This window comes from Electrophorus electricus, chromosome 10, assembly GCF_013358815.1.
Source record: "Electrophorus electricus isolate fEleEle1 chromosome 10, fEleEle1.pri, whole genome shotgun sequence".
Lineage (NCBI taxonomy): Eukaryota > Metazoa > Chordata > Actinopteri > Gymnotiformes > Gymnotidae > Electrophorus > Electrophorus electricus.
Window position 1 is genome coordinate 2449813 of NC_049544.1, and position 27805 is coordinate 2477617.

At 36.8% G+C, this 27805-nt stretch overlaps 1 protein-coding gene across 1 annotated transcript; it reads right to left on the reverse strand.

Annotated features, from left to right (window-relative positions):
* On the reverse strand, window positions 1-27805 carry tmeff1b (transmembrane protein with EGF-like and two follistatin-like domains 1b). Its single transcript, XM_027026908.2, has 10 exons — window positions 26928-27805; window positions 13315-13424; window positions 12931-13060; window positions 8507-8533; window positions 3947-4046; window positions 2922-3070; window positions 2374-2430; window positions 2134-2254; window positions 1875-2036; window positions 1-1643 (listed from the first exon to the last, which is right to left on the reverse strand). The coding sequence occupies exons 1-10, from the start codon at window positions 27085-27087 to the stop codon at window positions 1559-1561; spliced, it is 1101 nt and encodes a 366-aa protein (XP_026882709.1). The 5' UTR covers window positions 27088-27805; the 3' UTR covers window positions 1-1558.

Consider the following 27805-nt stretch of genomic DNA (forward strand, 5'->3'; position numbering starts at 1 on the left):
TGAAGTGAATTGAATTTACTAATGGCCCATAAAGCAATTACAAGGTAGCATGTGCTAAATTTTCTGTCAACAGTTGTTACGCTTTATGTGTTGATAACCATATAGATAAATATCCATCTCTTAACAGGTAGTCAGTAAAAAAACAAACATTGCATTTTTATAAACACAACATTTGCTATGAAACAGACCTTGAGCAGTTTCGTTCATGTAGTGAGTAACAGGGAGTAGAAAACCTGAAGCAGATGAGGAGCGGAGTGCTCAGAAAGAATGCTTTCACAAAGAAAAGGATATTGCTGCAAAACCACATAATAGTCCAACAGACAGAGTGCAAGGAAGTGAAATGTATAAGTTGAGGAGGGTGTCACAAGTAATGTTTATTAATATATGTACCTAGTTTACTAAGTCTTTGCTTCAACCATTCAGACTGACACAACTGACTTGGGGAGCAGAACAGGAAAGTGAATTATTTTCATACTGGTGTCAGGGAGACTGATGGGCTCTTTAAAGGTGAGAAGCAGAGGAACATTCTGTTTAGGAGGCTTTTTTTCTGAGGCTAGTGCAGAGTAGAAAGTACTTTTTAAAAAGAGGATACTTTTTTGCTGGACTAGTAGGGAGAAACTGCAGTTAAGATGAAGGGGCGGTGGATCTGTATGAAGCCAGATAAGATGTAATGTCACTACCACTTAGTAATGAGCTTTTACAGTCTTTATAGACTGCAGAGTCACTGACAGTAATGAGTTTTTGGCATTCATGAAATCTGTTCAGGAAGAATTGTCAAGTGACAGGAAGTAAGAAGAAAATTCTGAATTATTTGTATGAGAGAATTAAATTTTTACTAAATCTACATCACTGGACACAGTTTCACGGGTCATGCGATATGCAGTGCCTAGAATTAAATTAATGACAATAATTTGGATCATTTCAACAATAACACCACCAAAAACATTAGAAATTAAAATCTACAAACATTTCAACATTGACAGTATTAGCTAGTCACCCACACTGCAATCCATGTTTTGGAATTACCTTTTTTTTTTTAAAAAAAAGAAACTCTAAACATTGTCATTTTGTCGGCGCACATATCATACATAACCAATTGCATTTGGTGTTCAGCTGCATCTGATTTGCCAAAGAAAATATCATGAAGGGGCAGTAGGCAGTGGAGAGAGAGCATTTCTTCAAAAAGAAGCACATTCCATGAGATACATCTGTGATACAGTCTGTGTGCCGATTTACATTTAACAACATTTACCAAAAAAACAAACAAAAAAAACACCAAAAAAAAAAACAAAATAAAAATACAAAAAATGGATATAAAAAAAGGCTAAAGAAAAATGTACACAAAAGAGCTGGTTTTTATCATTCAGTTGGCAGTCATTTTCACTGACAACAAGTTCCCAAAATGTTCAGAGGAAAATAAACAATAAGGCACCGTCCAAATAAAATAATAATAAAATAATAGGTTAACCTTATTGTTTAGAGATAAGAAAATGAAACAATGCCATTTAAATGTAATCCACATCGTACAAAATGTATAAAAGGACAAAATAAAAACAAGCTACATCATCCTATTGGAGGCGTCTGAGGAAAAATGTCCCAAATTTTGCTTTTGTCGACGTCCTCGGTTATTCTTCGGGCATTTTCTGTAAGGAAAATGTATTAAGTGAGGACTGGTGACCACTGCTTCAACTATTGTTTTATCGATTTAATATAGTGGAGCTATACACCATAATCCATTCTACCTTAATTTCTTATTTAAAAAATAATTTCCCCTTTAAATAGGTAATAATTATTTTCTGCACAGTCAATGTATGTGATTTACTGAATGCGTTGGTATATACTGTGGCTAAGGGTTACAGTTAAAGGTCACTAACCTGGTGATACACATAACAACAGCCACAATTATGGCTATCTGCACTGCTCCAATGATAGCAGCTATAAGTACATAGTGCAGTTTTTGGCCACTTGGCACCACATACAGGATATTAAAGTCAGCAACTTCCTCGCACTGAGGGCCTGCATATCCAGATTCACACCTGAAAAAACACACAACTGTTACTCCATACATTAGCCATTTGTGTTTATATTGTTATCGACATTATATTGTCAGCAACATTTTAGTGCAGTCCCTACCTGCAGGACGCAATACCATATTTGAATTCACACTGTCCGTGAACGCAAAAGTTGACATAGTCATCTGTGCAGGGAACTGGCATCCAGCCATATCCTTTTCCTTCTTCTGGATCTACTGTGTCTACATGCATTCAACAAATTCAGAGAGTTGCTAATTTTCAAATAAAATATGATATACCATTAAATAAAAGTACTTCTGACAAAACTTAAAATACTGTGATTTGTAACAGTTATATTTACCAAAAACATCAGGCTTATAGGACAGCACATCATCAGCTTTTTTCCCTTTGTCTTTGTCTGAAATGGAACAAATCCCTGTTCAGATATTCATGGTAAATACTAGGTTGCAAAAACACCAAAAGATGAAAACACATCTGCATCTGTAAAAGGCAGTGATACAGAGATGTTATCTGGACATTTGATGGCTAAAAGATCAGCATATATATCCTGTAAAGTGTCAAACAGTAAAATAATGAACAAACATCACATTACTGAGCATTTCAAGCCTAGAACCCCACAGACTCACGGAACAAGTATTAAAGATATTTGTGTTTGTTGTATACCACGTTCAAGTGTAAAATTTAACATCCAGCAATTAGTGTGGAGTAGGGGAGTAGTTGTGCAACAGTATACTAGAGATTATACTATAACTATATATGTCTTCAATGTCGATCTATTTACTGATCCAAATAAAAAAAACTAAAAAAAACTTCATTTATAGCAGGATGGACTGCTAACAATCATCATAACAATCATGATTATTTAGAAGCTGTGGTCTTTGACCATACCTGGGCACCTCCCCAGGTGTTTTACATCAATCTGCTCCTGCTTTAAACACGAGGCCTCTCGAACAAGGCAAGGGTTGTTGTAGGAATTCCCATCTGTGCCACACACTGGATTCTCGTTATGTCCACTGCAGTCAATTTTACATGAACATCTGGATGATGAAAGAGGTAAAACTCAAAATTAAAATGAGATACATTAAGATGGCATGTACTCTATTTGGCAGACACTTGTATCCACAGCATACTTTAGCAGTATAACAGTATGTGTGCTCCCTATGAACTGACCCCATGTAAGTATCTTGCACTGCCTACTCTACCATATGAGCCACATGAGAAGTAGCCATCTTTTGGTTCATATGGTACTGTCTTTGCGTTGATAAAAAGAACATTTTATTAGCAAATTTGATAGTCTTTATTCCTTTAAAAAAAAATTTTTTTTTACATCATCGATGCATGGTGTCCACTACCATATACAGTCGTGTATCTGTTGATGTAGGTGCCTGTAGGATGGTAAGTGCACAGGTGCAGAGGCAGAAGACACTGCCTAGAGGAAGAAGGGGGTGGAGACTTCCCTTTAAATGCTGGACCTGGGTTCTGCTGAGGAATACACTTCACTCTGTAGTGAAGCTGTAGCCTGTAGCTGTCTAAGCACAAGCAGCACAAGGAGGTGTGACAGTGTTTTCTGTCTTTCTCTGAGATTATTGTTAAATGTGAAACAGTTGAAAGCCTTTTCTCTGGGGAGCAGGAATTGGATAGATAAGTCTACCAATGCCTGCACATATCACCATGCAGAAAAAAGCATGTCTGTTGTATGTACTTGCAATGATTGAGCAAGTAAACTTACATTTTCTTTATCTAGTTAAGTCTGGCAGGGTGGAAAAAAATTGCAGATGTTTTCACCCTTCACCATATGTTTCATAACACATCGGGTGAGGTTGTAACACTGTTTTCATACTTGAAAGAGTCCATAAATGGGAATGTACATGGAAAATATAAGTGAACAGATAGAATAAAAATCTGATACTCACGAGTCCTCGTCCTCTGAATCTTCATCACATTCAGCCCCGTATTTGCAGTTGCTACATTTAGTGAGCTTCTTGCTTGAGTCTGCACCTGATCCATCATCATCTACGAGACATTATCGATTGCAAGTTTGGTTACAATGGCCTGTGACAGAATAATGTGATGGCATACAGATGAGACAAGATTTCCAAGAAGTAACTGGAGGGAGTAAGTGTACTTAAAGTTGTAGAGGTAGTAAGAATGATATTTTCCAGAAACTTTTGAAACTCTAAAAGGGGAAAAAAAAAAAAAAAAAAAAAAATATATATATATATATATATATATATATATATATATATATATATATATATATATATATATATATATATATATATATGTGTAATGTTTATTACAATAAAATTTTTATTTAAAATAAAAATATTACACAGAGGGTTTTCTTTTAAGCACTGTATTCTTTGTAAACCATGAACAGTCTGTCATTGACCTGCACCTGACCTGCACTAGAAAAGCAGAAGTAAAAATAGTCTCATGCAGGCCTTTGCCACACACTCCTGTAGCTGACTCACTGGAGAGGGGGAAAACCAACATCGAGGGCCAGTGACTGGGAATGCAGCCCTACATCATAAAAAGGGTGAATGACGGGCACCGTGGATGTTAAAGTAAGATAAACAGTGATTTGGCTACAATATTTATGAGTTTCTGTGCCCATATTTGAGCTTGTGTCCATGAATGAATGTGTCCATAAATGATAATGTTTAAATACCAGATGCTTTCTTTTTACTGACAATGAAACAATAATAAGAGTATGATGAAATTTAGGCTACAAATTAAAAGATAAATTAATTACAAAACACTGCAAGTATACATTGATGTAAGCATCACGCAGTGTTATGCAAGAACAATGGTCAAGGACATCTGGTTTTGGTTTTGAGGGAAGAAATTAATGCGTAGTATGCCACATGTATGTGTGCGCACGTGTTCTTGCATAAGGAAATCCAACACTTAAGCTATACACTAGACAGACTCCTGACTAACATCTTTGAGAATCTTATGCCCATTACGTGATTTACAATCCATCACTTATGGTATGTAGGTACAGATATGCAGGGGAGACAAGTGCTTTCAGGTAGGAGGGAGCAGGTCTGTTTTTGGCTTTGTAGGCATGCATCAGTGTTATACTTTATTTACTTGGAACAGTATACCTGCTTGAACTTGGAAAAACATACTTAAACAAACCAAAGCTCTAGGTTGTTTGGCCCTTTCTAATTTTCAAAGCTATTACTGCATCTCTAATGTCTATTCCTTCATACACTGGCTTTATTTGCAGTCAGGGGCACATTCACCTTCATAGTTTTCAAAAGAGTCTACCTTGTGCTCACCTTCATCACTACCAGCCTTGGTTTGAGCTCAAATCTCTATCATTTTCTGATTTTACAAATAATCTACTTGGGGTGATCCACACTCAGAAATTAGACACAGATAAGGTGGAACTATGACTGACATAATAGTAGTATTAATATGGCATCAGGCATTTACACAGAGACAAAAATAACCATGTCAATGGAGACATTAGACGCCTTTACATCTATCAAACAGGCTGAACTAATAGCATTAATTGCCTACTCAAAATCACACAGTTTCTTAAAGAAATACTACCTGAAGTAATCACACCTCTATCAAATATAATAAATTCCTCCATCAACATGGACGATGTACTAAATCAATCAAACTAACAGTTATAAAACAACTGATCAAAAAAGCCAACCTTGACCCATCTTAGCTGTCAAACTATAGGAACGTTTCAAACCTTCCTTTGTTTTTACAACCCTAGAAAAATCTGCGGCTCAGCAACCAGAGTCATACTTGCATCAGAACCGGATACATACATGATAGTCAAGGTTTAGGCCCCATCATAGTACTGAGACAGCGCTGTGGTTAAAGCAGTTAATGACCTGGTTTTGGCTTCTGATCAGGGTTGTGTCTCTTTGCTTAAATTGCTTGATCTCACTCTGGTACTATAGGTCACAACAACTTGCTACATAGGCTTGAAAATATTCTTAGGATTAAAGGAATAGCTGTTTCCTGGTTTAGACCTTTCTTACCTGATCATTACCAGTTAGAAAAAATAAATAAGGATATACAGCAATAACTGTGGGTGGTTTAGTGTACTGGGTAACAACATTGCCTCTCCTGTAGGGGACCAGTGTTTGAAACCGCATCTGGGCAAATGCTCTATGCTATACCAATAAGAGATACCTTGGGCAAGACTCCCAACACATGCCTACATCTGTAACGTGCTAGAAATTGTAAGTGGGTCTAGATAAGAGTGTCTACCAAATGAGTTAAAGGTAAATGTATTCATAAAACTTACATAATACATACATAAAACACTGCTAGTTTCCATGTCTTTGCTGATACACAGTTATATGTTGCAACCAAGCACATATATAAGCTAAATATTATTAAGGAATGTGTAAAGGACTGGATGCTGAAAAACCTTCTCTTCTTTGACTCTTGAAAAAAACAGAAGTGCTCTTATTAGGCAGCCAGAAGTAAACTGTCCAATTATGTAATAAACCTTGATGGTCTCCCAATCACATTGTGTTTGGTGTAACTATGGATCCCAGTCACGCATTTGAAGTTAATGCAAATAATATTTCTAAGACAGACTTTTTCTTACTGGTTGTGCTACTAAGTGTATAAACAACTCCAGTTAAGTTAAAAATGCAGCGGCCAGTGTTCTTACTAGAAGTAGAAAGATCATATTACTCCTATCTTAACTACACCGCTCTGGTTAGCTACATTGCTTGGGTTGGCAACACTTCACGCCTACACATCTAATTAGCTAAAAAGCACTGAATGTTGTTACAGAGCTGTTTTCTTTATAGCTCCCAAGCAATGTAAAAACCTTTTTGTCAGTGTTCAGGGCACAGGCACAGTCTCAATATTTAAAGTCAAGCTGCAAACCTATTTGTTTAATAATCATTTTGTTAACCATCTCTCATTTTAGGTACAGGTACAGATCTGGGGGGTTCATGGGAACTTAGAGTTATGGTAAACTGGGATCATATGATGCTGTCACTTAACCTCCCAACACATTCACACAAGTTTGGTGTGCTGATGTTCCAGGGTGCCTGATGCCTGCGTGATCTTCTGGTTCTATCCTTTTAGCTGTGCCACTACAGCTCGATCTGCTAGAGTTCACCTTTACACATTATACACTCCTATTTTACACACTGTAGTATTTGACCATGCCTAATAATATATCCTCTCCTTCTACTGAAGTACATCAACTGTTGATGGCTTGTTTTTGCTCAGTTTCAACCCACCTCAGGTGTCATGGCTAACCCCCCCACCCCCCACATGCAAGAAGTGGTAAAGAAATAGCATGCATTATAATGCAACTTGACAAAAGACAAATGCAGTGATTTATAGTACTTCATGAACAACAATATGGGCTGGAGAAAATGTTGTGTCTTGGAACCTTTAATTAGTATAGCTATAATTAGACAAACAAAACTATATTTAATTTATCCTAATTCAGAGAGAATATAAAAACGATTTTAAAAAATGATAATATGTGATTACCAATTAATTATTCACATCAAAGAGCCCCAGAAAAAGTGATTTGTGTCTGATTTGAAATTGAAATCACACTCTTGCCTAATTATTAGTCCTGGAACTGCAGATAGTTAAACAGAAACACAAGGCAACAATAGGCTTCTTGCCCTGCAGGTTTGGATCTATATGTCACTGACAGTGGAAATGGGCAGTGCTAAAGTTTGGTACAGTACAAATTGACATAAATTACAGATTAAGTCTGCCTAATCGTATTGCAATCAGTGCAAGGATTTGAATGCCTGAACTCAATCACACTGACCTTCACAGTGGCCTGTGAAAGTAGTGGTAGGACCACACCTTACCTACTCTACCAGGTGGGTTTCAGAAGCATTTACATTTTTTGCCATATTTATTTTGCCTTCACTTTAGCCCAATGGGAATTCTGTTTCTATTGACTTATCTATTATTCAAACACCCTAAAAATGAAGAAATAAGGTATAGGCCTGAGACACAGCACACAGAGACATTTTCCTTTGTATTTGTGCATCAGTGGCTGTCATCTTGACATGTTTTAACAAACATGCACGTTTAAACTCCTATTTGATCACAAATATAACCAGTAGTAGAATTTATTTGGACGATAAATGAAATGGACCACACAGCAAACAATGGAACACATGTACTGTTTGTGAGTGTATGAATAGCTTTAAAAGAGACTACAGAAAAATACTTTTATACTTTTACACTTTTATACTTAAAAAAACAAACACACTGCAAGATTTAATTCAGTGTATGGCAATCTAAGGTAATCAAAATTCTTGGTACCATTAATATTTGACAGCTATAAATAAGCATAATTGACATTTTGGCAAAACATACAATATGAGCTCAGAAGTATAAAGGAGATAACTGCTGAACACTGCTAAAACATTAGCAATTTTATTCTTACTATACCAAATATTAAGCCATGCCAAACAGAAATAACTAAAAACATGTTATCTTACCTCCATCCCCAGAACCTGAGCTGCTATCTGCAAAGAAAAAAACAAACATTTTAACACTTTACATGCCCAGTAGAACAATGAAATTTCATCGTTAAATTATTCTGTTCATAAAAGATGCATTGTTCTTATAGAGAGGAATATAATTATGATTAAAAGATTACGCTCCTCTCTAATAATTTGTACCAAGTGAAGAAACCCATGATTTAATTGGGTTTTACTTTTTATTTTATTTTTTAGCATTTTTTATTTAGTATTTTTGTATTTTAATACATGACCACATTTTTTTTTCCTAATTTGTAAAAATATACAAAAGCTCCTTTTGCAAACTTGTCCTAATTATCAAAACATGTAGATTTGTAAATTATATAGTTGTCATTCACTAACTGAACCTAAAACCTGATGTTTGTCTAACTTTCCGACTGGAGTCTAATCCACTGGAAATAAATTTGGAGTGAAAAGAGTATTCTTTTCTTTCCTATGGTCATTAATGGAGATAGTGTGATAGCTGGTTAGATAAAACAGTTTATCTATAACACGCAAAGTGACTCAAGTGAGCTAAAAAAAAAAAAGTTCATAAGACTGAAAAAAGGTTTGGCAATTTGCACTCCTTTACATTTGTTTGAGTTTAGGAAAATAAATAAATCCCCTCTATCCTCTCTAGGTATCTTTATATTATTGAAAATGCCCCAGCTACACTAGTTTATCTTTAGTTAATTTTGATACAATTTGTCTGACACATCTGACTCCATAGGCTTTATATTACAAAACAGCATCTGCTTTTCCAACAATATAGTTGACGACAACAGTTGCTAAGATAAATCTGGTCAGTAAATTCAGGGACAGGACTCAGTAAACAACTGGTCAAGGGCTGTGCTTAATTGATCAAGAACCACAGAGTTTCTGTAACAGGATTTTCAAGACAGGGTTTTATGCTTCATCAGATATGCTCTTAGAACTGCCTGAGACAAAATTCTGAAAGCCTGGAACCTGTATAGATTCCCTTAGAGGTTGCATGCTGTCTTATCCCACAAACGTGGTCGAATAGTGAACAGCAAGTGTATTGTTACTCTGTATTGTTCTCAGCTGTGGTCACCATTTTAAATACAGCACAGCTCTCTGACATTGCATAATGTCCACTCTTCCACCAATTAAGTAGTGACTGAAAGCAGTGGGGGTTTTTGCATACAAATCAATGCCCCGCAGTAGACCAAATATAGGATAGAACACATCAGTGGTTTTTTTTTTTGCCAAACAGCACAGGCAACTGTATTAAACTGCAAAAAATAAAGGTAAAATCTGCCTCCTTTAAAATATTTTAAAATGTTTTTAAAACAGTATGACTGCCACATGATGAGATTAGGGAATGGAAACACCATTTATACATCTCACTTGCAGTACATGCCATAAATTCAGCTGAAATGCACACGCGTGCACCTTTATGTCATCCACAGTCTGTAGAGCTGTGTGATGTTAGGCTCTGGCCGATCTGCACACCTCCTCCCGGAGAGCAACATTCCTGTGGAGTTTAACTCCAATCAAATTCTAACATATCAAATTCTAGTTAATGTCTTTAAAGCTTTTTAATTTGCTGAATCGGGCATGTGGGCTGATTCTAAAAGTAGTAAAAGTATGCAAGGGGCTGCAGTTTCTGGGCTTGCTGACAGCTATGCGTTCATGCTGGGGATCCATGATAGTGGTTCTTTTAAAAGACTGTGGACCCAGTGTGATTTTAAAGATAGATTATGTAAGTACTTATACAGAAAAAACATTATTACATAACTGAGGCGGAGTTGATATTTGTCTTTTAATGCAACAGTTCTCAGATGATTGCTTGGTGAGTAAACATCAGTATAAGTGTTTAGTCCAGTTCAGCTCTCAACGCACTGTGGTAGGGTTGGTGGTGGAAGTAAAACTATGCCACCATCTGGCGGAGCAGATTATTACAAGATGCAAGGTAACCCTATGAAGTGAGTAAATTCTTTTTACCGTGTTGGGATGTTTACATGCGTGTTAGGAGATTTTATCATCCAGTCTCTATATTTATTCATTTGTTTTAAGGGTTTTCAAATGACACAGTAATTATGACAGCTTTTATTCTCATAATTATATACATTTGAAAGGTCTCAAATGCAATTATAACATTATACTGATATGATTACCATAGTAGATCATTCACTCATGACCTCACTTCCATCAACAAGGACACTATTTCAGTGTGAACGGACTCAGAGGCAGTGCAAGCCAGGAAATGGAATGCAGCACAATCAATGTTTCAAAATGTTCTTCCAGAGTAACAATATTTATTTATTATCCTGTTTTTGTCTTGTTTTTGTCTTGTTTTTGTCTTGGAATTTCATCTCTGGACTTCTTACAGAATTGTCTGATTTTTAATTTGGAGTCTGGCAATGGGCAGAAAGGACTACATCATCAGTACTGGGATAAACATTTATCAGTAACTCTGATAACTTTGGCAGTTGTCTTATATATAATACTCAAATGTGTTAACTTGGGGAACTGAGATGACGTTATTAGTTAATTAGAAATGCTATTAGTAAATTAAAAATTAGATAATGATCTGGACAAACTCCAAGATGGAATAAAAGGTCAGTTCTTGGACCTACAGGCAAATTAACAGTTCTGTATTACTGATAGCCTATAAGAGGAAATGTCTATGTCAAAATTATTTTTTTAGGCATTTAGCTGATACTTTTATCCAAAGTGACTTAAAATTCTGACTGAACACACCTTGGTTGAGTTTTGGCTAAATGTTGTAAATGTAATAATTGGTAGTTATGATGTGAGAGGTAAGTGCAAGCTAACTGATAGATGGTATAACAACTAAAGATGGGGAAAAATTGAATTTAAAAAAGTCAATGAAGATCAGAGATAGTTCTGAGAGAATGGGTGACGTCTATAACCATTCAAGCGATTTAACCATGTATGTGCAAAGAAGACTACTATAGGGTTAAAGAATAAAAGAAAAAAATTACATTATGTAATATTTAAAGATTTTTCCCTCGAATGATAAGACATGCATTTCATGTGTGTGGGAGTTTATTTTATTTATTTTTATTATGCTGTAAAGCATGCCCATGATATGATTAATGAGTTTCATTTGTGCTTTATCCTTTAACCTATGAATTTAATATATTCTTAAGTCTGCACATAGCCAATTTCTAAGGCCAATTTTAAAGCAAACTCAATTTTCTGCATGTGACAGAGGCATTAAAAATCAGGCTGACCAATGAGAGCACCACTGCCAGGGTTTGCAATCCAAAGAATGGACATCATTGTAGCAGACCAATTTATCTCGCTTGTGGCAAAGCAGAAAAGTTTCTATGACAAACAACACTCACTGACTATAAAAACGCAGAGGCTAAAGAGAATATATGGCAGACCATAGCAGACAGCCTGGGAAAGGGTGATGAGTACCGTGCCACTGTTTCTAGGTGTTTTTTGTTTATCTAATTCTGTTTGTCTGTTCATGACCAGTATGAACCACAAATTGTTAGCTTCAGTCATTTAATGAAATGTCCATTAGTTTTTGCTGTAAGTACAGATCTCAAGTATACCAGTGTTCAGAGCACTTGATCACTCAGTTTAAGCATGTAGGATCCTGATATACAGCAAAGATGTGGACTGCGTGTGGATCCTTGAATACTGGAATGGGACACTCTGCTTTAGCCATTCATCAGTAGTCAGTTTCTGATGAGTATGACCACTGACTAGATATTTTAGGGTGGCAGACCACTCTCAACCCAGACGTCATACAAGCACATATAAAAGTCACATCTTCTCTGCTGTGACAGATTAACTTGTACTAGATTATCAACAAAAATTAAATAGAATGGCCACAACTAGTATGCTCAGTGTCTTTGAGCAAGTATTTTCTTAATAGAACCTTTCTAATGCGGAGGATCGTCCTTTTCTCATCTTCTAGTTTAATAGGGGGGGATGGAATAGGAGGCTGTTGATCAGGTAATTCATTAGTAATATATTATTTTCATGTTCCAGAGCCACTTGCATGTGATAGCTTTAGTCAAAAAATGACATGAGGTTTACCATGAAATCTGTAACAAATCTGTAGCAAAATTTGTTTGGTTGAACAGTTGAGCATTTGCACTGGAGAAGAGAATTTTATCTTTGCTTTAATAAGAAAGAAAAACTGATGCCAAGATTCCGATACAGACCCAATCCAGACAGATGCCATTGTGGAAATTAATTTTAGTACTCAGCAAATTAGCATGATATAATAGTGACTCAGGCACTGCATTGCAGTGAAATTGTAAGAAACACAAAGGGATGTCACTTGTGCTCAGATAACATGTGGTCTGCAATCAAACCAGTATGCTTACTCTTATTTTTACACCAAGTTTGAAAGGCATGTTAGAGTTTGATTTAGGACTGAAGTAGCCTTATCTCACCAGGATAGCAGGGTCCAGTGGAGGCTAGAGTGATTGGACGCTGCTGTGTACATGCTGCTTGCCTTAGGTAACACTCATTCTGGTAGGTGTCCCCATTGGATCCGCATACAGGAATGTAATTCTTATGGCACTATAGAAGAAGGCAGACAACCAATCTAAAGTAAGCCAAGGAATACTGGAAGTTTCACTTAGTCAGCTAGTGTTAGCTCGAGGCCATGTGTAATGACTTTCTGAACAATACATGTAACTGAGGATGTGCTCTAATCATCAATACAGGTGATTAATTTTAACTGTTAACTTTTAGGACTAGGCCAAATACATCTGTAAACCTGAAGTGAATATATGATATAAAATGTGAAATGGACAAAAACATAAGAAATTTACCTGAAACTGGCATACACATTTAAGGTCTGCACCGTTATCACGGCAGATTCCTCCGTAACGGCATGTGGAGACATCACACACTCGCAAATCACTCTTCTTCTCAGACAGATCTGGAATGGAAAGAGAGAGCAAAGACAAACAGATAACTTTAAAGAGATTTACCAAAAGCACAGAGAAACTGACTAGAGAATATCTCCTGACAATCTTCCATAGGTGACTCTTCAAAGTTAATTTTCAAGATATCTTCAGCTATATAAAAGTTATGATTCTACATATAAAACCTTACACTGACTGTGAAACATCATAGTAGGTATCTACTGAGGTTCATTGGGGCAAAGTAAATTATCCGTATATGCAAATAATGTTACTAATTGTGTTACTAATTGATCAGTCGACCCCCTTACATGTAATTTTCAGTGAAGCTGTTTTGTTTCTGATCAAGGTTAATTATAATTAGAGAACATTTTCTGCCAAAATATGTTGAGAACTTTTTCTGGGACCAATGTTCTATGCCAAACACTTCAATATCGAGTTTAGAAGGGAGTGAGGGTGGGGAGGCAGGGGTGATGGGGTGAGGGTGGAGAGGCAGAGGTGATGGGGTGAGGGTGGAGAGGCAGGGGTGATGGGGTGAGGGTGGAGAGGCAGGGGTGATGCTGATTTAGCATGGAACCTTAGTCCTAGTTTCCCATTTCTCTAAACCATGTGACCATGAATGGATCTGATCAGATTCTAAGAGTTGTTATAATCACTAACAATCTTTTTTTCTGTTCAATCTAATAATCTACTTAAATTGCAAAATCAAACATTTCCATAAATAATGGAAGAACTGCAAAAAATGGAAGGTGGTCACCTATATTATTTATGACTAGTTCACCAATTGCTTTGTTCTCAATTACTTACTATATAAATGGTTATCCACACTGTCCTGGACAATGTCTATTGATGATCCTTATCATCAATGTCTGACTGGGAACATATAATCCTCATTAAAATCTGTCATTTGATTATAAAACAAAAATACCATACAAATGCTCCCCCCACTTAATCTAAACTCAAGCTCACAATGTTCAGAGCCATCAATGTCTCCAAAAGGAATTTTCTTGGCATCAGCAGTACCAGTCAAGATTTTATAATACCTCATCTGCATTGAATTATAATATAATTATAATATAATTCCTAAAGATGCATGCACGTCTTACAATGTCAGCATTCTTTTTTTTAAGTATTGTATAATGGTGACTTGCTGAAACTGAGTGGGTCAATAAAGGGCATTACAGCAGTTCTGAATTAAAGCCCATCTTATTGGGTTCAGTGTCACTTCCAAACATTCATTTAAGTTACGACCTGTCAGCACTTTACAGATGAGTCAATCGTCTTTGAATGCAACCCTTTGCCACTTTGCAACACATGACACTTTTAGTTAAAACACTGTATTAGAGAGTCACAAACGGTCACCTTCAAATACTTGTTTTAAGTGTTGCAAAGTAGCAGGAATTATATTTAAATACCTGCCCAATAGTATCATCTCTCTTCTCAACCTGTTTTCTAAAAGTTATACCAAGTTGTGTATATGCTGAAAAATACATATTTCATTTTACTTAGTGATCTCAAATGTTTTCTGTTAGAAAGGTTTGCTATAAAATGGATGAGATCTTAGTGCACAACAGTGAAAGACCATGATTTGAGATTTGAATATTTCTGGAAATGTATTCTCATTCTAATTGCTTTTAATTCGCAGTGATCAGAGTACCTCTACCCTTTGGGTGTTTCTAAATATTAAGGTGAAGGGTTATGCGTTTAATAATGTTACGGTTACGCAAATTAAGCTGACAACAAGAGTCATTAAAGGCATCAATAAAACTAAGCTAAATTAACCTAAATGAACCTAAATTAAGTTAAATTAAACTTTACCCACCCTCCCTTTACTTTTATTCTGATCAGCCCTCCCTTCTCCAGTGTCTCCAGCTTGTCATTTTCTGTCTAAACAAGTGTGTTGTTATCTTGTCGTATCTCCAGCAACATGTTGCCCAGACTCCCTAATATAAACAAATGGGCCTACCAATAAATTGTACATTGGCTTAAACTATAAGCCATTCAAGTTGAACCTGCTGGCTACTTTACATATAACTAGAGATCAAAACAAATATTCAACTTCACACTTATCAGGGGGGCCTTTCCATGATGGAGCTCTTGGTAGTCAGTTCCATTTCTCTCCACCTTTTCTGATGTCCAGAAAATACTGTCGAGAACCTTTCAATGAATTTATGAGATTTTCTTCCTTGGAAGAAAACAGTAAAGGAACAACTTCTGCTTCAGAGAAGCTGGAACACTTATGCCTGGTCTTTCATGTCTTTTTTTTTTTAAATTGCCTTTTATTATAAAACTAGTTTTTTTCTAAACTAGCCCCAGTGCTTAATTAAGCTGCACTTCAGGCATGTAGTGAATATGAGTGAAACAATAAGTAATAAGAATAAGAAGAGATGACAAACTATGGTATTTGGGCTATATGTGCAATTAAATTAGACATGCTAAAGTAAATGTGAAATAGATAATGGCATTTGGGCTATATGTGCAATTAAATTAGACATGCTAAAGTAAATGTGAAATATATAATGGCATTTGGGCTATATGTGCAATTAAATTAGACATGCTAAAGTAAATGTGAAATATATAATGGCATTTGGGCTATATGTGCAATTAAATTAGACATGCTAAAGTAAATGTGAAATAGATAATGGCATTTGGGCTATATGTACAATTCAGATTTAACAGTTCAAGGCTGTCAGGAGTTTACAGAGGATGGAATAGAGACAGATAACACCAGAAACAAATAACATAAAGGCTTTAATGCTCCACTAACAACACTGAAATTAGACATGCTAAAGTAAATGTGAAATATATAATAGTTAAAACCACTCGTCTAAATATGACACTGTAACTTGCTTTTGACACAAACAATGCTTTAGAAGATATAAATAATGAAAATGGGAAAAGATCCATGTTGAATGAGAAAAATGTGACTAGCAGAGAATTTTTATGACCTTCCTCTTTGCATGTGAAGCCATATTGTATGCTGTCAAACTCAGAATATGATGCTTTTCTCATGAGCTAAACACAAAGTATTCACAGTTATGGAGACTGCGATTTACCATGGTTGTTAATGTTAACAATTTTCAGCTACAGCAACTGAATAATTGATAAAGGAATACATCAACTGCAAATATATCTAATAAATATAATAATACATTGAAATATTCCTTTAGGTTTTGATATGTAAATGTTAGCTTAAGGACTAATGCTTTGTTTACTAAGAGATTGCTTACTTCATCCACCACTGTCAACAACTGTTATTACTAAACACATGATACACTGAAAACCTGCTTGATTGATTGTTGCTAAGAAAATGTATGCAACGTAATTCATTTGGATAAAGTGTATTTTGTCAGATTTCCCATTTTTCATAAGGCCAGTTTTCTCATTAAACCTTTAGATTGTGTATTGTGTAAATGCATAACTTAAAAATAAGTTAAATTCATATTTAATAGTATTTTCTGATCTTTTAAAAAAAACATTTTTTTTTATTTATTTATTTTACATTTTTGTATATATCTTTGTGTATATTTTTCTGCTTTGATTTCCCCCCGTTTTTCTCTCAGATGTAGTCGTTTCCCACCCCTCAGGTCATCTTCTCTATCACACAACAGCTGCCAAACCAGGAGACCTGTCACATGCTTCCTCTGAGGCACATGCAGCCACCGCATCTTTTCAAGCTGTGGTTCATGCAACGTTTGTGGACGTAGAGAAGACAGCGGTCAGAAGATAAGGCTATCTGCCCCTTCTGATGCATGAACTCACATGATTGGCCAATGTCTCTTGTAAATGACAGCAGAGAAGGAGTATGCCATCCCTAACTCCCTGAGTTTTGCTCACTCAGGCTCTTAGCCACAGATGACTGTGGCATCATTAGGGATCAAACTCACAATCTCCCAATGATGGGGAGTTTCTGTTGTGCCACTTTGAAACCTTTACGCATTTTTGCACAATTAAAAAGTATTTATTACTTTACTCTTTTCCACTGGGCCAAACAGCTACTAAGGATGTGTCAGGCCATTTTGCACCTTTGTGGACTCCTGAGACCATTTACACCCCCCCATAAGTGTTGTGATGGAAGTCAGAGCCAGAAAGTATTTGTGGTGCTGATGGGTTTGTCATTATCATGCAATGATAATTTCAGTCAACAACTTTGGTCGCCAAATGTGTCTGACAAAATGGATAACTTGGGAGTTGTGTGGACTGGACATATGGCACAAAACAGCACAGAACACACTCAAACCCAGAACAATGGTAAAAAGAGAGAAAGCATATCTCTGTAAGAGGCATATCTCTGTTTGTAGAACCAACCAGTGAACCCTCTCATTAAGCCATCCCAGCTAAACAACTCAGCTTAGCATGGTATGTGCACATTTTTTGCTGAACCATGTTTATGTGGAATGTGATAGGAACAGTTACTTCATGTACTCTGAACAATTTGGCCATAAAGTGGAAAATAAACTATTGTGGCGAAACTGGGGTCTTGTGGTGAAACGTGGTGAAAACGCTAAATTGATTATGTTACAGTTCAATATGTACACTATGATTACAGAATTGCAGCCTTATAAAGACTAATTTGATTTTATGTCATGCAAAAGCACATCAAGTGGACCTTTCCTGGAGCACAATGCATTGTTCAACTACCTCATGTCTCATTCACAGGTAACAGAACTCCTGACATCACCATAATAGATGTACAATGAATAAGGTGCATGGCTAGTTAGCACTCACATCTATCAAGCTAGTATGTTAGTATTAGGAAATTTGACTGAAAATAGAGTTTGGTGCAATAACTTATCGCTGGCTAGCTGGTAACAGCTCATTGCAATAACATTAGATATCAGGCAATGCTAAAATCCGCAAGGTTAACGATACTACACATACAAACTTAGTTTTGAATGTTTATTTTGAATTTTGTGCAAATTTCATCCAGTTACCTAGCAAGCTAACTACCCACCTAACTACTCTAGGGGCTCTCAATCTAGCATGCTCATTAACATATTATGGCTACGCCCAAAGTTTTCAATTAGGGCAGATCAATGTGTTTGCTGTTTTTTGAGCAGTGTTTTATAATATTTTTGTTGAGTGTTTCATTGAACATTTTATGAATGTTTAATATAAAAACTCTAGTTTTGCACAATCATTTTATGATCATTTATATTAGTTCCCCATGTTTATAATCTTCTCTCTTTAGACACATTCTAACTATCACAAAAAAACTTTATTTTGTTTTATTAGTTCCCATTTGGTGATGACCAGAGGAGGAGGAGTTCCACATCTGAGGCTTGGTACCTCTTAATGTTTCTTAGGCTGTTGAGGGGCTTGGACCTGGATGTTCTATAAAGCTGATTTCTGTAAATCTGAAATTAGACAACGTCATATAATATAAAATGCTTAAGTATCCAATCTCTGCTACACAAGTTTATGAATTTAAATCCTAATTTAGGTTAGCCTAACAATACACCTCTGACAAAGCATGTTGTTTTAGAAATTAGGAAGTTTGTTACACATATTCTCATAACTTACACATGCTGAATAATAAAGCCTGCTTTTTCCCACATAATTTTTAATTATAAGTTGGAGTTTAACACACATTAAATCTTCCTCTGCACCTATTTCAGTAAGGTGACATCCCTGCTCCGTATACATAACCCACATTACCTATTTGTAAGTAAACAGAGTAGGGGGAAAAAAAAAAAAAAAAAAAAACTAAAACAAACACAGAGCCCTTTGCAATGGAATGCACTGAAGAGATAAAGCCAGACACACACACACACACACACACACACACACACACACACACACACACACACACACACACACAGCCCTGTGTTATGCTTAGGAGTCAAGGCCACAGATGCACAGAGAGAATGATTGCTTCATAGAGCTCTAGAATGTCAATGCATTATAAATCCCTTCCCTAATAGTACCTCAAAGGGAAATCATAACCCCATGCAAGCTTGTTAGCAACAGGAAGGCTGTATATGAAATGAGTCTGGCCCCTCCTGTCTAGAGGAAGTGCCCCTACATACCAAACTCCTTAAAACTTCCCCTATGCTTCAGTGTATTAGGATGTCCTCATATCCTTCATCTGAACTCTGACCAACTAAACAGTTCCCACAAAAACTCTTTGTAGCCTATGAAGGCTGTCAGGCCAGAGGGACGAAAAGTGAAGTACATATCAGTCCGTGAGTAGAAGGATGGAACCCTTCGCATAAAGATCTATTTCATTTCATCAGACAGGTGCTTTAATTAAAACTATTTTCATCTGTGTTGATGGAAAGTTCTATGAAACAATGAACATACTGTTTGTTTTAATGAAAGACAAATGTTCTCTCTGGAAAAAGGAAATGTCTTGGTAATATGCTAATCTCTAAATACATTGCCTGGTCAAAAAAAAAGGTCACTACCTGGATTTAACTAAGCAAATAGGTAAGAGCCTCCCATTAGATAATTACTGCATGGGTGATTATGTTTCAGCTGGCAACAAGTTAATTAACCCTAACTGATGCAGTGAGTAGCTTATCATTTGTTAAACATCCATGTTGAAAGACACATCCTGTGGTCATGGAAAAGATGTTAATCTGTTTCAGAAGGGTCAAATTATTGGCATGTATCAAGCAGAGAAAACATCTAAAGAGATTGCTGAAACTACTAAAATCAGGTTAAGAACTGCCTGACGCATTATTAAAAAGTGGAAGGACAGTGGGGAAACATCATCTTCGAGGAAGGAATGCGGTTGGAAAAAAATCTTAAATGATCATGCAGGGTGATCACTTAAACGTGTGGTGAAATCAAATCGTAGAAAAACAACAGTAGAACTCAGGGATATGTTTAATAATGAAAGTAAGAGCATTTCCACATGCACAACGTGAAGGGAACTCAAAGGATTGGGACTAAACAGCTGTATAGCCTTAAGAAAACCACTTTTCATTGTAGCTAACCAGCAAAAATGACTTCAATTTGCTAGGGAGCATAAAGATTGGACACTGGAGCAATAGAAGAAGGTCATGTGGTCTGATGAGTCCAGATTGACCCTGTTCCAGAGTGATGGGCGCGTAAGGGTAAGAAGAGAGGCGACTGAAGTGATGCACCCATCATGCCTAGTGCCTACTGTACAAGCCTGTGGGAGCAGTGCTATGATCTGGGGTTGCTGCTGTTGGTCAGGTCTAGGTTCAGCAATGTTATGTGCCTAAAGAATGAGGGCAGCTGAGTACCTGAATATACTGAACGACCAGGTTATTGCATCAATGGATTTTTTCTTCCCTGATGGCACGGGCATATTCCAAGATGACAATGCCTGCCTTCATTGGGCTCAAATTGTGAAAGAGTGGTTCAGGGAGCATGAGACATAATTTTCACACATGGATTGGCCACCAAAGAGTCCAGACCTGAACCCCACTGAGAATCTTTGGGATGTGCTGCAGAAGACTTTGCGCAGTGGTCCAAATCTCCCATCATCAATACAAGATCTTTGGGAAAAATTAATGCAACTCTGGACAGAAATAAATGTTGTGACATTGCAGAAGCTTGCAAAAATGATGCCACAGCGAATGCATGCCATAATCAAAGTTAAAGGCGGTCCAACGAAATATTAGAGTGTGTGACCTTTTTTTTTGCCAGGCAGTGTAGCTCTGCTTTACCTATGATGTGTGAAGAAGATAAACTGTGCCTCTCTGCATCTCTGACTCTGTGTCACTTATTCTGAGACACAACCAGGTTCATGCGAGGCAGACAGTGGGACCAAGGGGAAGACTGGTTAAGAAAAACTGAACATTTTTCCTTAACATCCATTAAGGCACATGTTGAAGAAAAACTGTACAAACGAAGCACCATTTTCCACTGAATATTTGCAACAAACAGAGCTTTTAACATGGATCATTTACACCAACTTTGCAAGCTTAATGAGTATTTGCTAAATTCAGTTTTAAGTGCTCTGCCCCATTTGTCAAGATGCCATTTATAAGGTTAAAAAGGTTAACTTTCCTGTTTTCAGATTTCACAAAAAAGAAAATCCATATAGCAACATCAATAGTGGAATTAAAAAAAGTTATTTGCATCGCTCCCATCACAGAAATGAAGATATGGTTTGATATGACATTACACTAAAACTTGCCTCACCAAAGCACAGCTAAACAAACAGGAGGCAGCAATGAGAATACAGATGAGAAAATATGTCAAGATGGGTTAATTTTGCACTGTCAGGCAATGCAGGGGAGGATGTTCCCCTGGACACTGCCTGTTATCAACATCACAAGCTGTCATATACCGTAATTGAATCAGATCTGATGACTGGGTAGGCCACTGAAGTACAATGAACACACTGTCATGGTAACGGAACCAATTTGAAATTAGTTTTGCTTTGTGACATAGCACATTATCATCCTGGAAGTAGACATTATAAGATGGCGTAAACTGATGGGGTAAACACGCACAGTCAGCAACAATACTCTTATAGGCCAGGACATGCAAATGATGCTTGAGTAGTATTATGGGGCTCAATGCGTGCCAAGAAAATATTCCCCACACTATTAGTGCATCACCAATTTTAACGGACACAAGGCAGGTTGTGTCCATGGATTATTGCTGTTTACTCTGAGGTCTGACCCATCTGCTTATGGGTATATGCAGATATTTTTTCAGTCTTTGGTGAGTCTATGGCTGTTGCAGCTTCAGATTCCATTTTTGGCTGACAAGAATGGAACCTGATATGGTCTTCTGCTTTTGTATCCCTTATGGTTCCTCAAGGTTCATCACAATGAACACTACGAGATGCTCTGTGATAACCACAGTTGTAAAGCATGGATTTTAAGTAAGCAATGTGGCCATTCATTGCCCATTGTCTTATCCATAAAGCATTTCTGCCCGCAGAATTTTTTACATTATGACCAACCCAATTATTGTTATAATCAAGACCTACAAATTAATCTAGAATGTTCTAAATTAAATGTTGCAGACCATAACTGATATGAAAGCTCCTGCATCATAAATGGCAAAAGACATAATCTAGAGCTAGCTAATGATAAATTAACATAAGAGAAGAACTGATTTTTGGGTCCTACCCACCTAACATTGTAATGTAAAGTTTGACATCCCTGCTCTGTATCCATACCCCACAGTCTACCACACACTTCACACTCAATACTAAGTACAGTGGTGGTTGTAATCCTCATCTGCCACCAGGTTTTTTGGCCTCTTCCATGAGTGACCTAGTTCTGATCAAAGGGCAGATGTTAGTTGGATATATATTTTTCCACACCTGCTTTGTTTCATATATTCATATATGAAATATAGCTGTCAACAACTCTTCTGAGTACACAAAATATATACACACACACACACACACACACACACACACACACACACACACACACTATTCTATAGACATCACTTGCTCTTACTGTTAAATTAACCAAATAAGCATTACAAAAGCTTAAATGGATGGCTATAGGTGTAGAAGAAACGTTACCACAGTATATATCTGTGCAAAAAAGTAAATAAATCAATATTTTCATGTAGCTGCTATACACAATAGTCTTGGTGAAGTGTAATAGAAATAGCAGTTAAAGTCAAGTGTGTGTAATGCAATAAATGAAAATGAAAACAGTGAATCTTAAATTTTTATATAGCTTTGGAAATACTACATATAACATGAAAATATCTGAATTCTGTTGGTTTTTGAGACTGGTGCTGAAAACAGACTCGGTGCGCAGATGTCCATTTGCAAAGTCTTAAGTCTGTAAGTGATTTTTAAGAGTACTTTTTAAAGAGTTTTCACTCCTGGATAGCGATCACCAAATTAGTCACAATGAGTAAATGTCTCTCTGACTGTGCTGGACTCTGTAATCAGCCACTAAAGATTTCACCATGATCCACCTGTTTTAACAAGCAGAAAACCTATCTGGAAGAAGGCAGCTCTCCTTACCTGTGAATTATTTAGTTTGTACATGTACCACAAGGGTAGGTTAATCTATAAGAGTTTGTGAGTTTGGAGGAGGGGGCTTTAGAGAAAGGTGTGGATGCAGAACATGGGACTGAAGGTGAACTATGTCTGAAGAAAGTTAGCAAGAACTGGACATCGATTACAGCAACTTGAGGTTTAATGAACCTAATAACATCTTGCTTTGCACTGCCCAATTCTTCCTTCTCACCCTTGCTCAAGTTCATGAAACCTAAAAATACAAAAAAAACCCCACTTTGCAGTGTCAGGAAAATACTGAACCATTATAAGCAATATGCTTATGCTTAGCTACAGAACAATAAGGCCTATAGAGTAACAAATACACTGAATATTCTGTACCCAAAAATGCAGGTGCATCAGTCACATACACACAAACAAAAAATGTGCTTTTGGTAGAGTAGTTTTGAAAATAATGATATATGCTATGCACCACAGACGAACGGTGGTCCCAGGTCACTGACATGGATAGATGGATTAATCTGATAATCACGACAAACCCACAACCTCAAAATGACCAAACAACTGAATCAGCATCTTATGGCCCAGCACTGACAAAAACCAGATCTCATAATTTTTTTTTTGATAAGTCATCTTTTATCCTTAGTCCTACAACAGAACTTCCTCATGTTGGAAGAAAACCAAAGGAGGTCCTCCTCCTACAATTTTTGCTGTCAGGTGTTATGGTAGATGGTCCATAAAATGTGATATTGTTACTACTTTGAAATCCTTATTCATACTTAACTCACATATCTTGGTTTAGCCTAAACAGTTCCTTTTTCAAAGGAAATAAATAAAACACTGCTTGTGCTTAAGTGACCATATAAAATGATCCCAAACAGAATAACAATGTACTCAATGAGCACACTTCTTTGATAAGGGTGTTAAAGAATCACTACACCTACACAGTTCACAAAGTTCTCATGGTCCTACAGTTTTTACATTCTGATCACAGGCTTAAGATCTGTTTAAGGATTCTCATATATCTCTCTGAAAATGAATCAGAGGGCATTTATTGTATGACTACTCCACAAAGAACTGTAAACATGTAGAAATGGAAATGAATTCACAAAGTACAATATGTTATAGCCAATAACTTCTGCATTAAAATCACAGTCCCAAAATACATATATGTTAGAACTCACTTTTGGCTGTACACGCTATGACAGGAGATAAGGTTGGCATTCCTGTTTTTTTCTGTTGTTTTTAACACTCTATGCTAAGAATGTTCCTTAATTTTATTCAATGTTTCAAAGGTTGAATATATAAAGGAATATGTAGTATCTGTGGGTGGTCCTTTAAAAATATAATTATTCTAATCTGTCAATACTATGCAATTACTGTGATTACCTTTTTGTATTATAACAACTGTGATTCATTTACAGTTTAGGTTGGAAAAGTGTGGGTATTAATTTAATTTATTTGCCCAGTAGATGATGCTATTAGTCCACAATTCTGTGTTACGACAGTGCTGTGACAGTATGATTCGGCACTGTTACTGCTTTGCTTGCAAGCTTGCATAGCTGTCTATTTATTTTTCAATATAACCATACTGGTGGCCACACTCATCTTAAAAAAAATTTGATTGGTAAAACACTTCTGTAGCTCACCTGGTAGAGCAAGACTGACAACACAAAAGGTCATGGGTTTGATTCCCTTTGGTGTTCATACTCATAAATATGCAGCTAATTCAATCTGGATGTGTGTGTGCCAAAATGCTATAAATCATAGAATTCAAATAACACAAAAGGAAAGAGCTGCTCACTTCAGAAGTTATCTTGCCTGCTTAAACAAGCCTGTTGTGGCTGTCTTGTGTTAGCTTTCGAATTTGGTGAAATCTATGCTACCAAAGAGGAACTGATTAGTGGGTTATGAACAGTCATCAGTAATCCTTTTTTACTTTGGATTTATGATACAAATCTTGGAACGGACATTTTGAATCTCAGTTTAAGTATTCCTGTCAGAGGTATTTAAAAATGTTAGCTCATCATTATGAAATTGTGTTTTATACACCGTGTACTTACAAATATGGGATCTGAGTTCTTAAATTCTTAAGTAGTAGTAGCAGCTCATTTGCCACCACATCTGGTATTTCAGAATAGCTCCTTTTAATATCATGGTATCTGTGATATGCTAATGTGTCCATTCAGGAGCAAACTGAAATAGATCTTACAGTTCAATCTTACTGTCAATCAGGAGCGCACCCAAAACGAGCACAGCTGGTACTGACCATCACCGATGGCAGAACGCTAAGGGCATTCTTCATACCCAAGAGACTTTATTGACCTGCGTTTATAAGGCTGCGACTCCTCAAAGAGCAAAGGGAATTAAATGGCTGTCCCTCAGAGCCTGAAGCTTTGTATTTCAAACCAAGGTGCACAATGTCTAGTGCTGCTGTTGCTTTCATTCCATTATGAAAGAGAAAATGGACAAATAAAAAAATGTTTCATTACAGCTGAACAAGAGTGGGTTACATTAGAAAACAGAATATTATTTTAAGGCCCTAGCCTAAACATCTGAACAAGCAGCATGTTTTAATAATAATAATTCATGCATGAGCTGGTGAACACTTGGCTTTGACCATTTAATTATAGATGTCCATAATCAGATAAAGTAAAGAGCATGACTGTGGCTGTGGTGTATTAAGAATATGTAGGCCTACATACATGCAGCACTGCATTCATGCATGACTGCTGTAAGCTTAGTCATTTGAGAGCATTTAATATTTAAAACAAAGAAAAATGTATTATGTAGAAGTGAATTCATGCACCAATTACCTTCTGTTTTGGTGCATGAATTCACTTCAAACTGAACTGGTAAAAAGAAGTGTATGTGAAGCATTCCTCATTCAAGAGGCTGACCCATCTACTCAATCTTCCTCTGGCATGGACAGGACCCGACAGCATTTAGGACTACTGAAAACAGAAGGCCTGAGATTGCCAAGTTTTAAAGGAAACATCTTTTGTTGCCTTCTCCAATAACTCACGGGTTTTAAAACAATTATGTTATTTACCATGCGATGTTAATTTCCTATGATTACTCAAGGAAATGCAAAACAAAAATTGTATATGAAACTAAAATATGCAGGATTAACACAATATGTAGGCATGGTTGGTGGTGAAACATGACAATGAGAGTGATGTGGTAGGGTGGGGTTCAAGCCTTCCTTTTAAAATTGTGGACTCACCTGAACTGACTTAAAAGCAAATTAAAACCTTACAATAAAGAATTAGATAGATAGATAGATAGATAGATAGATAGATAGATAGATAGATAGATATAGTTTTAATAGATAGATAGATAGATAGATATAGTTTTAATAGATAGATAGATAGATAGATATAGTTTTAATAGATAGATAGATAGATAGATAGATATTTGTTGCCCTTTGTCAATTTAACTCGTTATCTCGAGCAGTATAAAGCAATGTGCGCACAACGCAAGCCACCCCAGGCCCAAAGTGCATCTTTACTATCTTATGTATTGTTTTGCAGTTATCGGATAATCTGAACACCATCCGGATAACATTATAACAGGCTAGTTCTAATCGAAGTAGAAGGCGTACCTGGACAAGCTTTTCCCTTGACGGGCACACAATCGCTGCTCTGAGGATATGACGCCTGAACGCCGAGCACCGTAGCAATGGTCAAGAGGCACAAGAGAGTGCAACGGAGATGGTGGCATTGTAGTGCTCCGATCCTAATGAGCCAATAGCCTAACAACATTATGACAGGGAGCTGCCCGATGCGTGCTTTACTTCGCTCTTATTTTGAACAATTAAAGTTAATCCGTCGCACAATTAACAAGATATCGCTAAAGCACATAAAAAACAAAATTGTTTTTCATCGACACTGCTTAGTTGTGGACTGATTTGCGGAATGTGTTTTTTTTCTACCTAGTAAGGTAGACGCATCTAGCAGTATCAACCCGGATCAGAAAAATCGTGCATTTACAAACAGAAACATTCCACTGTTGCTGTCGATGGCCTGTTACTCTCGCTTGGTTCCAGTCGTGGCTGTGCATGCACAAATAAGTGCGTTCCAGCCCCAATCGCTCGCTCACGCTTGCGCCGTCTTTGTGTGCATCTCGACAATATATCCTTCGCTGTCTCCAGCTCCGAAGCGCCAAATTCTGTTTCTTGTTTTTCCACTTGATGTGCGGTATACTGATGCTTCAAAAGCAATCTATATATGCTTTGGGGGGGGGAAAAAAACGGAGCGCTATAAACCCCAGTCGTAAGAGCCTTGCCGAAAAGCCAACAACAAAGGCACCGCAAGGATGGTTTAAAGTCACGTGACGTAAATCCACCTCCCCCAATTCCCATCTGGGAGCAGACGTTGCTGTGGAGGCTGTCTGGGGTGCGTTTCCCGAAAGCGATCAATCTTACGGATTAAAACGAATGAACTAACGAATGGCACGAGAAAGGCATGAGTTCTGTGAATG